The sequence below is a fragment of the Ranitomeya imitator genome, chromosome 1, assembly GCF_032444005.1.
Source record: "Ranitomeya imitator isolate aRanImi1 chromosome 1, aRanImi1.pri, whole genome shotgun sequence".
NCBI lineage: Eukaryota > Metazoa > Chordata > Amphibia > Anura > Dendrobatidae > Ranitomeya > Ranitomeya imitator.
This window is the reverse complement of record NC_091282.1, coordinates 1,116,007,327-1,116,022,881: the sequence shown is the minus strand read 5'-3', so window position 1 is coordinate 1,116,022,881 and position 15,555 is coordinate 1,116,007,327. Positions and strand designations below refer to the sequence as shown.

The following is a 15,555-nucleotide window of genomic DNA, read 5'->3' as shown; positions in this document are numbered from 1 at the left end:
ATTGGATGGGTGAAATATGCTAATTTATTGAGACAGGTTTTTTGGGTTATCAGGAGTTGTATGCCAAAATCATCAGTATTAAAACAATAAAAGACCTGTCAAATTTCAGTTGGTGGATAATGAATCTATAATATATGAAAGTTTAATTGTAATCATTACATTATGGTAAATAATGAAATTTAACACTATATGCTAATTTTTTGAGAAGGACCTGTATTGCCCAACCACGTAGTATATTGCCCAACCACGTAGTATATTGCCCAACCACGTAGTATATTGCCCAGTCACGTAGTATATTGCCCAGCCACGTAGTATATTGCCCAGTCACGTAGTATATTGCCCAGTCACGTAGTATATTGCCCAGTCACGTAGTATACTGCCCAGCCACGTAGTATACTGCCCAGCCACGTAGTATACTGCCCAGTCACGTAGTATATTGCCCAGCGACGTAGTATATTGCCCAGTCACGTAGTATATTGCCCAGCAACGTAGTATTCAGCACAGAGCCACGTAGTATATTGCCCAGTCACGTAGTATATTGCCCAGTCACGTAGTATATTGCCCAGCAACGTAGTATTCAGCACAGAGCCACGTAGTATATTGCCCAGTCGCGTAGTATATTGCCCAGTCACGTAGTATATTGCCCAGTCACGTAGTATATTGCCCAGTCACGTAGTATATTGCCCAGTCACGTAGTATATTGCCCAGCGACGTAGTATATTGCCCAGCGACGTACTATATTGCCCAGCGACGTACTATATTGCCCAGCGACGTAGTATTAAGCACAGAGCCACGTAGTATATTGCCCAGTCACGTAGTATATTGCCCAGCAACGTAGTATTCAGCACAGAGCCACGTAGTATATTGCCCAGCCACGTAGTATATTGCCCAGTCACGTAGTATATTGCCCAGCGACGTAGTATATTGCCCAGCGACGTACTATATTGCCCAGCGACGTACTATATTGCCCAGCGACGTAGTATTAAGCACAGAGCCACGTAGTATATTGCCCAGTCACGTAGTATATTGCCCAGCAACGTAGTATTCAGCACAGAGCCACGTAGTATATTGCCCAGCCACGTAGTATATTGCCCAGCCACGTAGTATATTGCCCAGCCACGTAGTATATTGCCCAGCCACGTAGGTATATAACACTGCCCACGCAGTATTTAGCAGTGTGTGCACCATATCCCTGTTAAAAAAAATAATTAAAATAAAAAATAGTTATATACTCACCCCTGGGATCCAGCGAAGCTGTGCGATGCGGCCGCCATCTTCCATTCCCAGGATGCATTGCGAAATTACCCAGATGACTTAGCGGTCTCGCGAGACTGCTAATTCTTCTGGGTAAGTTCGCAATGCATCTCTGGAAACGGAAGATGTCGGCCGGCGCAAGCGCATCGTTCAACGACAGAAGAGGAGAATAGCAGGTTTTTTTGTTTTTTTTTTATTATTTTTAACATTACATCTTTTTACTATTGATGCTGCATAGGCAGCATCAATAGTAAAAACTTGGTCACACAGGGTTAATAGCAGCAGTTACGGAGTGCGTTACCCGCGGCATAACGCGGTCCGTTACCGCTGGCATTAATCCTGTGTGAGCAGTGACCGGAGGGGAGTATGGAGCGGGCGCTGACTGCGGGGAGTATGGAGCGGGCGGCGGGCACACTGACTGCGGGGAGTATGGAGCGGGCGGCGGGCACACTGACTGCGGTGCGGGGAGTATGGAGCGGGCGGCGGGCACACTGACTGCGGTGCGGGGAGTATGGAGCAGGCACACTGACTGCGGTGCGGGGAGTATGGAGCGGGCACACTGACTGCGGTGCGGGGAGTATGGAGCGGGCACACTGACTGCGGTGCGGGGAGTATGGAGCGGGCACACTGACTGCGGTGCGGGGAGTATGGAGCGGGCACACTGACTGCGGTGCGGGGAGTATGGAGCGGGCACACTGACTGCGGTGCGGGGAGTATGGAGCGGGCGGCGGGCACACTGACTGCGGTGCGGGGAGTATGGAGCGGGCGGCGGGCACTGTGACTGCAGGGGAGTAGGGGAGGCACTAATCGGACTGTACCCGTCGCTGATTGGTCGCGGCAGCCATGACAGGCAGCTGGCGAGACCAATCAGCGACTTGGATTCCATGACAGACAGAGGCCGCGACCAATGAATATCCGTGACAGACAGAAGGACAGACAGACAGAAAGACGTGACCCTTAGACAATTATATAGTAGATTGTTGGCTTACGTACTAAAATAGTGTAGTAATAGGTGTAAACCACTAATAAATTTGACTTAAGCTTTTATGTGAATTAAATGTTTTAATTTTTAAACATTTTGGTGCAAATACAATAATAAATGTCCCCTAAGGTGTGCAATTCTCAACACCCATCCAATTCTGGAGCTAAATTATCGATAAGGTAGACCATCAATATCGCCATAGGGGTCTGACCCACCAATCACCTGAACGAAGGAGCGATAATGCTCTATCAAGCGCCACAACTCCTCCATTGTTTAGCAGGCACTGCTCCATACACTATCGCACGTTACAAATGTGGGAAGAAATTAATTAATGAAAGGTAACAAAATGTCCATATATTTTATATCTCTACAAAATACTAAATAAATGTGAACTAACCCAAGTTTCCTTGCGAGTTTCTGAGATATTTTCCACAAAGATGACATGCGTTGCTGTGAGATACAAGGTTCCCAACACGGGCTTTCTAGAGGATATCCGGTCAAGCAGGCGGACATTTTCAACCTTAAGGAGTTAAAAAGAAACACGAACACATTAGTTCATTAAAAAAGAAAGTAAAAAGCACTGGCGCTCCCGATAGTCCCTAGTGGGGAAACAAAATTGCTGAATGTAGAGTGCTGCTGGTGATTGTGACAGGTTCTGTGTAGACCTGTAAAGTATATAAAATGAAAAAGAGTGGTATTCACCTGCGCTGTCTACAAAAATGTATCTGCAATTGGTGCGGGTATTGTGATGACCACGGTTGCTTAATCTTCAGAGTTAAGTTTAACCCTGATGAAGAGGGCCAGAGCCCTTGAAATGCATTGGTTTGCTGACTAGCTATACTAGCACACCTGTCCTCTGTAGCCCCGTAGCGTGGTGACGTCACCAGCAGCTCCACCCATCCTCTCCGGCCGCTACCTCCGCGCTGCATCCGGCCGGGGCACGCAAGGTCTCGCGGTCGCACGGCTGCTGCCGCCACTCTCTCCTTAACCCACCGCTCTGTCATAGCGCTACACCTAGCGGTGGCTCAGACTTTCCGGAACCGCTTCCCTCCGCACTCAGCACCTCAGTGAGTACAGCATATTTTATGTGCACATAGCAATTGTGGCATATTAGTGCTCCAACATACTAGGGGAGCATTTCTCCTCATCTCAACATATGGGCAATCCATTCTAATCACAGTAATCCTTGTCAGCCAGCACCTGACGGTCATCTTACTACCTTAACCTAACGGAATCCTGCGCTACTCCCACCAGCAGTAAGTTTATTGTGTACTGGGAAAACTAGACCGCATTTATTTAACCCCTTCACCCCCGGAGCTTTTTCCGCTTTTCAATTTTCATTTTTTGCTCCCCTCCTTCCCAGAGCCATAACTTTTTTTATTTTTCCGTCAATATGGCCATGTGAGGGCTTATTTTTTGCGGGACGAGATGTACTTTTGAACGATACCATTGGTTTTACCATGCCATGTAACAGAAAACGGGAAAAAAATTCCAAGTGTGATGAAATTGCAAAAAAAGTGCAATCTCACACTTGTTTTTTGTTTGTCTTTTTTGCTAGGTTCACCAAATGCTAAAGCTAACCTGCCATTATGATTCTCCATGTCATTACGAGTTCATAGACACCTAACATGTCTAGGTTATTTTTTATCTAAGTGGTGACAAAAAATTCCAAAGTTTGCTTAAAAAATAAAAAAAAATAAAAAATATTGCGCCATTTTCCGATACCCGTAGCGTCTCCAATTTTCGTGATCTGGGGTCAGGTGAGGGCTTATTTTTTGCGTGCCGAGCTGGCGTTTTTAATGATACTGTTTTAGTGTAGATACTTTCTTTTGATCGCCCGTTTTTGCGTTTTAATGCAATGTCGCGGCGACCAAAAAAACGTAATTTTGGCGTTTTGATTTTTTTTTCGCTACGCCATTTAGTGGTCAGGTTAATCCTTTGTTTTTATTGATTGATCGGGCGATTCTGAACGCGGCGATACCAAATATGTGTATGTTTGGGGATTTTTTTTTAATTGTTTTATTTTGATTGGGGCGAAAGGGGGGTGATTTGAACTTTTATATATTTTTTTATATTTTTAATCACTTTTTTTTTTAAATTTTGGCATGCTTCAATAGCCTCCACAGGAGGCTAGAAGCATGCACAACTCGATCGCCTCTGCTACATAGAGGTGATGCACAGATCAGCTCTATGTAGCAGAAATGCAGGGTTGCTTTGAACGCCGACCACAGGGTGGCGCTCAAAGCAATCGGCCATCAACAACCATAGAGGTCTCAGGGAGACCTCTGGTTGTTATGGCAATGCACCGCTGACCCCCGATCATATGACGGGGGTCAGCAGTGCGAGCATTTCCGGCCGTGCGGAAGTCAGCGCTTGACGGCGGCATTTAACTAGTTAATGGGCGCGGGCGGATCGCGATTCCGCTCACGCTCATTGCGCGCACATGTCAGCTGTACAAAACAGCTGACATGTCGCGGCTTTGAGGTGGGCTCACCGCCGAGCCCACCTCAAAGCAGGGGATCTGCCAGCTGACGTACTATTCCGTCAGCTGGCAGAAAGGGGTTAAAAACCACACCTATAAAGGTTGTACATTTATTTAAGCAAGGGCATCTACTACAAACCTCTGAAGATTAAGCAACTGTGGTCATCACAATACCCGCACCAATTGCAGATACACAGGGATCACGTCTCTTCATTGCACATTTCCATTTAATATCTGAGTGAGTATATATTATGAATCTATTTAGTCTCACTATATTCACCAATACAAACATTTACCCTTTTTTTTTTCTCTCCTCATTCCCCTAAGATTCTGGTTGTACTTTAAGAACCTATTACAACATCCACTGCATAACTAATGATTACTCATTAACCCCTTCATGACCGGGGGATTTTTCGTTTTTCCGTGTTCGTTTTTCGCTCCCCTCCTTCCCAGAGCCATAACTTTTTTATTTTTCCGTCAATTTGGCCATGTGAGGGCTTATTTTTTGCGGGACGAGTTGTTCTTTTGAACGACATCATTGGTTTTAGCATGTCGTGTACTAGAAAACGGGAAAAAAATTCCAAGTGCGGTGAAATTGCAAAAAAAGTGCAATCCCACATTGGTTTTTTGTTTGGCTTTTTTGCTAGGTTCACTAAATGCTAAAAATGACCTGCCAAAATGACACCAAACATGACTAGGTTATTTTTTATCTAAGTGGTGAAAAAAAATTCCAAACTTTGCTAAAAAAAAAAAAAAAAAAAAATTGCGCCATTTTCCGATACTCGTAGCGTCTCCATTTTTCGTGATCTGGGGTCGGTTGAGGGCTTATTTTTTGCGTGCCGAGATGACGTTTTTAATGATAGCATTTCGGTGCAGATACGTTCTTTTGATCGCCCGTTATTGCATTTTAATGCAATGTCGCGGCGACAAAAAACGTAATTCTGGCGTTTCGAGTTTTTTTCCCGCTACGCTGTTTAGCGATCAGGTTAATACTTTTTTTTATTTGATAGATCGGGCAATTCTGAGCGCGGCGATACCAAATATGCGTAGATTTGATATTTTTTTTATTGATTTATTTTGATTGGGGCGAAAGGGGGGTGATTTAAACTTTTATGTTTTTTTTATTTTTTTCACATTTTTTTTAAACTTTTTTTTTTAACTTTTGCCATGCTTCAATAGCCTCCATGGGAGGCTAGAAGCAGGCACAGCACGATCGGCTCTGCTACATAGCAGCGATCTGCTGATCGCTGCTATGTAGCAGAATTGCACGTGTGCTGTGAGCGCCGACCACAGGGTGGCGCTCACAGCGACGGGCAATCAGTAACCATAGAGGTCTCAAGGACCTCTATGGCTACAATGGAGACGCATCGCCGACCCCCGGACATGTGACGGGGGTCGGCGATGACGTCATTTCCGGCCGCCCGGCCGGAAGCGGTAGTTAAATGCCGCTGTCTGCGTTTGACAGCGGCATTTAACTAGTTAATAGGTGCGGGCAGATCGCGATTCTGCCCGCGCCTATTACGGGCACATGTCAGCTGTTCAAAACAGCTGACATGTCCCGGCTTTGGTGCGGGCTCACCGCGGAGCCCTGCATCAAAGCAGGGGAGCCGGCATCGGACGGTATAGTACGTCCGATGCCGGTAAGGGGTTAAGTAAGTGCTCTCTTATTCATTTATTTATCTATTTTTCATTTTATTGTTCATTTTTGTAGACAGCGCAGGTGAATACCACTCTTTTTCACAGATTAGTTCATATTGTACAAAATGGCCCCCATTTTCTTGGTAAAATAATACACCATGCTTTGGTGTGAACTGCGTTCTAAAAAGTCTGGAAGAGCTTGCTCACACAGCTATGTTTCCGAGTCCTAGTATGTGAAAAAAATGGACAGCACCTGGACCGATGTTACTCAATGGGGCAGTGCAGATGAGCATGTGAAAAAAATCTCAGCATGGAATAGTTTCCTTCGTAAATTGGATGAGACTCGCCCATTCAAATCTATGGGTGCGCAAAAAAAAAAAAAAATCAGAGCCACAGTATGGCAACCGGTTTTTACTGATACACTGCAATTCTGTAACACAGGAAACTGTAAATGGTTAATATCTAATGCTGTAAAAAAATAAGGATTGCAAACGGACAACACACAGATTACAAAATTGTCCCACTTTCTGGATGAAAATCGGAACAATTTTTTTATATTGTTGCATGAACCGACCCTAAGGGTATGTTCACACGTTCCTGATTTCCATCCTTTTTTTTTCAGGACTGTTTTTTAAAAAACTGCAGCTCTTGGCAGAAAACGCAGGTCCTTTTTTTGGTCCTTTTTTGGTCCTTTTTTGATGCGTTTTTTGATGCAGTTTTCTAGCCAGAGTCTGTGTGTTTTCTAGGAATTTTTTTAGGGTTAAAATGGCTGAAAATACCCTAACCCTACCCCTAACCCTACCCCTACCCCTAACCCTACCCCTAACCCTAACCCTACCCCTAACCCTATTCTAACCTTAGTGAAAAAAAAAAAAAAAATTCTTTTTTTTATTGTCCCTACCTATGGGGGTGACAAAGGGGGGGGGGTGTCATTTACTATTTTTTTTATTTTGATCACTGAGATAGGTTATATCTCAGTGATCAAAATGCACTTTGTAACGAATCTGCCGGCCGGCAGATTCGGCGGGCGCACTGCGCATGCGCCCGCCATTTTGCAAGATGGCGGCGCCCAGGGAGAAGACGGCCGGATGGACACCGGGTGGCCGGGTAAGTATAAGGGGGGGAGATTAGGGCACGGGGGGGCATCGGAGCACGGGGGGGGCATCGGAGCATGGGGGGGGGTGACATCGGAGCACGGGGGAGGGGCATCGGAGCATGGGGGGGTGGGATCGGGGCAGCCACACTCCACCCACGCACTTCCGCCCGCTTCCCCGCACTTCCTGCTGCAGCGGTTCTGCACTACGAACCGCAATAAAACCCGCAGATCTATTTTTGATCTGCGGGTTTTACTGCGGGTTTGACCTCACAATGGAGGTCTATGGGTGCAGAACCGCTGCTGTTTTACAAAAAGAAGTGACATGGTACTTCTTTTTTACCGCAGCTAATCAGTGCGGTTTTTTTTTTTCAATTCAGGACCATGTGCACAGTGGGTCCTGTTTTCCATAGGGTACAGTGTACTGTACCCTGCATGGAAAACAGCCGCGGAACCGCAGCGGCAAAACCGCTGCGTTTCCGCGGTAAAAAACGCACTGTGTGAACATGGCCTAAAAGTGATGAAATGTGACATTTCTTTGGGGATATTTTTGTCATTCTCCGACAAGAAAAATGGCCAAACGTAGTTAAGACTTGATCTATTATCAAAAATGTAGTGAAGGTGAAAAGTAAAGGTATGTGCACACATTGCAGATTCGCAGCAGTTTTCCATCAGGTTTACAGTACCATGTAAACCTATGGAAAATCAAATCCGCTGTGCCCATGCTGCGGAAAATACCGTGTGGAAACGCTGCATTGTATTTTCCACAGCATGTCAATACTTTGTGCGGATTCCGCAGCGTTTTACACCTGCTCCATAATAGGAATCCGCAGGTGTAAAACCGCAGGTGAAATCCGCACAAAAAACGCACGCAATCCGAGGATTTTTCAAAAACTTAGGCTATGTGCACATGTTGCAGATTTTTATGCAGATCCGCAGCGTTTTTGGAAGCGCGGAATTGCATCAAATCTGTAGTGTAGTGCACAACCAATGTTAGTCAATAGGAAATCCAGAATTCGTGTGCACATGCTGCGGAAAAATCAGCGCGGATTCGCAGCGTTTTATTTTCTGCATGTCAATTCTTTTTGCAGATCTGCAGCGTTTCTGCAACCATTGACTTACATTGAGTCAGTCAAATCCGCAGCAAAACCATAGGAGTAGAAAGATTTGCAGTTTTGCTGCGGAGTTGCGTGCGAAAAACGCTGCAGATAGGGAGGAAGAGTGTGTGGGCAGAGACTACGTGCATGCGGAAAAGATGTGCGTGTCTGCTTGTGGGTGTCTGTGTTTATCTGTGTGTGTGCGGGGGTCTGCGGGTGTGTGCGGCTGTGTGTGCGCGCGGGTCTGTGTGTAGGCATTACTGACTACCACAATTTTTGTTCTTGATTTCTTTTAGTGTTTCTTAAAGCCAGAAAGTTGCCATTTGAAATGACTTTAGTTTTGTGCCATGTCTGTGATCTGCTTTTTTTTTTTTTAAAAAATTAAACAACTGAATGAACATCCTCCAAGGCCGGTGTTTACATAATTTTTGCCAGGGGATGTATAGGATAAGTAATGGAGCGGGAAGAGGGGCTTAGCGCTGGAATTGGCGCATCTAAGATGCGCCATTTCTGGGGCGGCCGACAGCTGGTGTTTGTAGCCGGAGGGGCAATATCTATGGTCCCTTCCTAGGCTATTAATATCAGCCCGCAGCTGTCTGCGTAGCCTTCTCTGGTTATTAATCATAGGGGGACCCCACGTCATTTTTTGGGGGGGGGCTCCCCTATTTTAATAGCCAGTAAAGGCAAAATATACAGCTGTTAGCTGATATTAATAGCCAGGGAAGCTCCATGGGTATTACCCCCTTCCCAGGCTATAAACATCGGCTGTTGCTGGCTTTCCCCCTTTGGTTTTGAAAATTACGTGGGAGCCCACACCATTTTTTTCCCTTTTTTTGAAATTAAACAGATATTGCATTTAAGGCCGAGGTGACAATTGCGAGAAACTCGCACGAGGGCACCTCAATATCCGGCACCGGAATGTGTGCGGTTTCATGTATTTCTATGCAGCTGAGCGCTCCGGTCCGAGTGGCGGCAGCAGTGCCGGGTACTGAGGTGCAAGACTCGTGCGAGTTACTCGCAAGTGTGACCCTGGCCTAACGCAGATTTTGAGTGTGTGTATCTTTATTTAACTCTTTATGTATAATTTATTATGTTTATTACTAAACATTGGGCTTGGTATTATATATCTATCTATAGATACAGTATATCTATAGATATATAGATATATCTACAGATAGATACAGTGACTTGCGAAAGTATTCGGCCCCCTGGAACTTTTCAACCTTTTCCCACATATCATGCTTCAAACATAAAGATACCAAATTTAAATTTTTGGTGAAGAATCAACAACAAGTGGAACACAATTGTGAAGTTGAACGAAATTTATTGGTTATTTTAAATTTTTGTGGAAATTCAAAAACTGAAAAGTCGGGCGTTCTAGGGGGCTGAGTACTTTCGCAAGGCACTGTATCTACAGATATATCTATCTATAGATACATCAATCTATAGATATTCACTTATATTTGTTTTGTGTGTGTAAACATTATATTTGAACATGGTATGTGATGATATTATGGTATTCAATGGAGTATGTAAAAGAAGAGGTTGGACAAAGAAATGACATCACAATTCTTTTTTTTTTGTTAAATAGTAGATCTTTATTTAGCTTACAAAAACGCATACAAATCCGCATGAGAAAAAATATGAAAATCCGGGTAAAAAGGGCATCAAATCTGAACGGATTTTCACCTGCGTTTTCTGCCAAGAGAGGAAAATTCCGTGCAGAAAATTCCACAGGCAAATCCGCACCGGGTGCACATAGCCTTAAGAGCACATTCAGACATCACTGATTTTCTGGTAAGCTAAAAGTGATCTGAGTTTCATCATTTTTTTTATAAGATTTTCATCAGTGTCGAGTCAGTTTTTTCATAAGTTTTTCTCGTTTGGAAAAAAAACTGATGGACGTTTCTCCTGCTTCTCCAATCAAATAGTCCTTGAAAATTGGATAGCACATGAATGGCAACTGAGTGCTATCCATGACTCGAATCAAATCAGATTAATCAATCCCCAAAATAGACTCTAAAGGTACCGTTACACTAAGCGACACTGCAGCGATATAGACAACGAGCTGATCGCTGCAGCGTCGCTGTTTAGGTCGCTAGGAGACGTCAAACACGGCAACACCAGAACGATGCAGGAGCGATCCAGTGACGTAACGGCGACTCACTTATCGTTCTCGCCGGTTGTTAGCTCCATGTTAAAACATTGCTGGCACCGTTGCTTTTGCTGTCAAACATGACGAATCACGCCGACCTGATGACCAAACAAAATTCCGGACTTCTAGCTACGACCAGCGATGTCACAGCGGGATCCTGATCGCTGCTGCGTGTCAAACACAACGAGATCGCTATCCAGGATGCTGCAACGTCACGGATCGCTGTCGTTCTCGTTGTAAAGTTGCTCAGTGTGAAGGTACCTTAATAGATCAGAGTTCTATTACTATCCGTAAAGAACAGGGATAGAACCTGTACGTGAAAAACTGACATCTGATTGAACCCCATGCTGCACTATTTGCGTCACTCATCTATGTAGTGTCCTGTTAGATACAAGTATCAGTGGAGGTAATATAGTGGGTACAGAAAGTATTCAGACCCCTTTAAATTTTTCACATTTGTTTCATTGCAGCCATATGGTAAATTCAAAAAAGTTCATTTTTTTCTCATTAATGTACACTCTGCACCCCATGATGACTGAAAAAAAAACAAATTTAGAAATTTTTGCATATTTATTAAATAAGAAAAACTGAAATATCAAATGGTCATAAGTATTCAGACCCTTTTATCAGACACTCATATTTAAGTCACATGCTGTCCATTTCCTTGTGATCCTCCTTGAGATGGTTCTACTCCTTCATTGGAGTCCAACTGTGTTTAATTAAACTGATAGGACTTGATTTGTAAAGGCGCACACCTGTCTATATAAGACCTCACAGCTCACAGTGCATGTCAGACCAAATGAGAATCATGAGGTCAAAGGAACTGGCAAGGAGCTCAGAGACAGAATTGTGGCAAGGCACAGATCTGGCCAAGGTTACAAAATAATTTCTGCAGTACTCAAGGTTCTTAAGAGCACAGTGGCCTCCATAATCCTTAAATGGAAGAAGTTTGGGACCACCACAAGTCTTCCTAGACCTGGCCATCCAGCTAAACTGAGCAGTTGTGGGAGAAGAGCTTTGGTGAGAGAGGTAAAGAAGAACCCCAAGATCACTGTTGCTGAGCTCCAGAGATGCAGTAGGGGCATGGGAGAAAGTTCCAAAAAGTCAACTATCACTGCAGACCTCCACCAGTCAGACCTTTATGGCAGAGTGGCCCGACGGAAGCCTCTCCTCAGTGCAAAGCATGTGAAACCCCGCATAGACTTTGCTAAAAACACATGAAGGATTCCCAGACTATGAGAAATAAGATTCTCTGGTCTGATAAGATGAAGATAGACCTTTTTGGTGATAATTCTAAGCGGTATGTGTTGAAAAAAACAGGCACTGCTCATCATCTTCCCAATACAATCCCAACAGTGAAACATGGTGGTGGCAGCATCATGCTATGAGGGTGTTTTTCAGCTGCAGGGACAGGACAACTTTTTGTCATTGAAGGAAACATGAATGCGGCTAAATACAGAGATATCCTGGATGAAAACCTCTTCCAGAGTGCTCTGGACCTCAGACTTGGCTGAAGATTCACCTTCCAACAAGACAATGACCCTAAGCACCCAGCTAAAATAACAAAGGAGTGGCTCTTCAGAACAACTCTTTCACCATTCTTAAAGGGACACTGTCACCTGAATTTGGAGGGAACAATCTTCAGCCATGGAGGCGGGGGTTTTGGGTGTTTGATTCACCCTTTCCTTACCCGCTGGCTGCATGCTGGCTGCAATATTGGATTGAAGTTCATTCTCTGTCCTCCATAGTACACGCCTGCGCTGTGCAAGATTGCCTTGTGCAGGCGTGTACTATGGAGGTCAGAGAATGAACTTCTATCCAATATTGCAGCCAGCATGCAGCCAGTGGGTAAGGAAAGGGTGAATCAAAAACCCCAAAACCCCGCCTCCATGGCTGAAGATTGTTCCCTCCAAATTCAGGTGACAGTGTCCCTTTAACTGGCCAAGTCAGAGCCCCGACCTAAACCCAATTGAGCATCCCTGGAGAGACCTGAAAATGGCGTCCACCAACGTTCACCATCCAACCTGACGGAACTGGAGAGGATCTGCAAGTAAGAATGGCAGAGGATCCCCAAATCCAGGTGTGAAAAACTTGTTGCATCATTCCCAAGAAGACTCATGGCTATACTAGCTCTAACGGGTGCTTCTACTCAATACTGAGCAAAGGGTCTGAATAGTTATGACCATGTGATACTTCAGTTTTTCTTTTTTTTTAATAAATTTGAAAAAATTTCTACATTTGTTTTTTTTTTCAGTCAAGATGGGGTGCAGAGTGAACATTAACCCCTTCATGACCAGGGGATTTTTCGTTTTTCCGTGTTCGTTTTTCGCTCCCCTCCTTCCCAGAGCCATAACTTTTTTATTTTTCCGTCAATTTGGCCATGTGAGGGCTTATTTTTTGCGGGACGAGTTGTACTTTTGAACGACATCATTGGTTTTAACATGACGTGTACTAGAAAACGGGAAAAAAATTCCAAGTGCGGTGAAATTGCAAAAAAAGTGCAATCCCACATTGGTTTTTTGTTTGGCTTTTTTGCTAGGTTCACTAAATGCTAAAACTGACCTGCCATTATGATTCTCCAGGTCATTACGAGTTCATAGACACCAAACATGACAAGGTTATTTTTTATCTAAGTGGTGAAAAAAAATTCCAAACTTTGCTAAAAAAAAAAAAAAAAAAAATTGCGCCATTTTCCGATACTCGTAGCGTCTCCATTTTTCGTGATCTGGGGTCGGTTGAGGGCTTATTTTTTGCGTGCCGAGATGACGTTTTTAATGATAGCATTTCGGTGCAGATATGTTCTTTTGATCGCCCGTTATTGCATTTTAATGCAATGTCGCGGCGACCAAAAAAACGTAATTCTGGCGTTTCGAGTTTTTTTCCCGCTACGCTGTTTAGCGATCAGGTTAATACTTTTTTTTATTTGATAGATTGGGCAATTCTGAGCGCGGCGATACCAAATATGCGTAGATTTGATATTTTTTTTTATTGATTTATTTTGATTGGGGCGAAAGGGGGGTGATTTAAACTTTTATGTTTTTTTTATTTTTTTCACATTTTTTTAAACTTTTTTTTTTAACTTTTGCCATGCTTCAATAGCCTCCATGAGAGGCTAGAAGCAGGCACAAGCCGATCGGCTCTGCTACATAGCAGCGATCTGCTGATCGCTGCTATGTAGCAGAATTGCACGTGTGCTGTGAGCGCCGACCACAGGGTGGCGCTCACAGCGACGGGCAATCAGTAACCATAGAGGTCTCAAGGACCTCTATGGCTACAATGGAGACGCATCGCCGACCCCCGGACATGTGACAGGGGTCGGCGATGACGTCATTTCCGGCCGCCCGGCCGGAAGCGGTAGTTAAATGCCGCTGTCTGCGTTTGACAGCGGCATTTAACTAGTTAATAGGTGCGGGCAGATCGCGATTCTGCCCGCGCCTATTACGGGCACATGTCAGCTGTTCAAAACAGCTGACATGTCCCGGCTTTGGTGCGGGCTCACCGCGGAGCCCTGCATCAAAGCAGGGGAGCCGGCATCGGACGGTATAGTACGTCCGATGCCGGTAAGGGGTTAATGAGAAAAAAATGAACTTTTTTGAATTTACCAAATGGCTGCAACGAAACAAAAAGAGAAAAATGTAAAGGGGTCTGAATACTTTCCGTGCGCACTGTATGTGTCAGCTTGTATGGCGTACGCATGGCCTGCCTAGACTTGATCGGTTGTAGTACAGCAGGAGAATGAGGGGCCCCCACATGTATATCATGGGGGGTACATGGTTACACAGACTCTGTACAGAATAAAATATATTATTTTATTTGATCAATTTTGTGGTATTAACATATGTTTTAGTCAGATGGGATAGGTCAAAAGGTCGTTTGAGTCAGCTGTGCAAGGGCACCAGCAGGATGGAACTGGTTTGAAGCAGATGTTCTGTGCAGTCTTTTCAAAGGATGTGATTGGTTGCCAGCAAAAGAGCGGGAGATTTTCAAACTATTTAAAGCCAGGACTGGGCATTCAGCTGGCATGTCCCCATAAAACCCATGCCCAAATAAACACTCTGGAGACAGATTTAATTTAAAGTGGAAATAAAATGGCCGTGCGGTTTTATTCAGGGTTACATAAAATACCATAAAATACTTCCAATAAATAAACTTCCGATATAACATATTTAAAAATTCTCCAAAAATACCAAATGTCCAAATCCACCCATACATGGGTGATTTATCCCCACAATTAAAACCACACGACAGTAGGAACGATGACATAAAGGGAGGGAGGGTGGGCTCTTCGTTGCTCTTGCGCCAGCAACTGAGGTAATGACAGCTGTCAGTCAGATCTGTAAATAAATAAAAACCGCCAAAACACTCTCCACCAATGAAAATGCTGGAAAATTAGCGCTCAAAAACTGGAAAAAACCAGTCTGTCACGAATCCCACAGATTCTGACTGAAATTTACATTCCCATAAAATTGAGGAAAAAACTATTAGAATAGGCTCATAGCAGGGTCCATGGGGACATGAGACCCCCGCTTTATTTATTTTCAGTTTACGCGGGGAGACTTACATTCTCTGACAGAAGAAGATAGTAGACACTCTCCCACCCACCCCCTTTTTCTAAGAAACAGTCGTGATGTGTTTATTAGGCCGGGGTCACACTTGCAATGTGAGAAACTCGCACGAGTCTCTCGCCTCAATACCCGGCACTGCCGCTGGCACTCGGGACAGGTCGTTCAGCTACATAGAAATACATGCAGCCGCACGCTCCGGTCCCGAGTGCCGGCGGCAGGGCCGGATATTGAGGCGAGAGACTCGTGCGAGTTTCTCGCATTGCACTCACAAGTGTGACCCCGGACTAAG

General features: G+C 44.5%; 1 protein-coding gene across 1 annotated transcript in view; it reads right to left on the bottom strand.

Annotated features, from left to right (window-relative positions):
- The window catches only part of MTMR7 (myotubularin related protein 7), a 114,525-nt gene that overhangs the window by 80,648 nt on the left and 18,322 nt on the right, over positions 1 to 15,555 (bottom strand). The window contains exon 2 of the mRNA XM_069744403.1: positions 2,634 to 2,756. Within this exon, the coding sequence (XP_069600504.1) occupies positions 2,634 to 2,756 (123 nt within the window). The remainder of the gene's footprint in view (positions 1 to 2,633; positions 2,757 to 15,555) is intronic.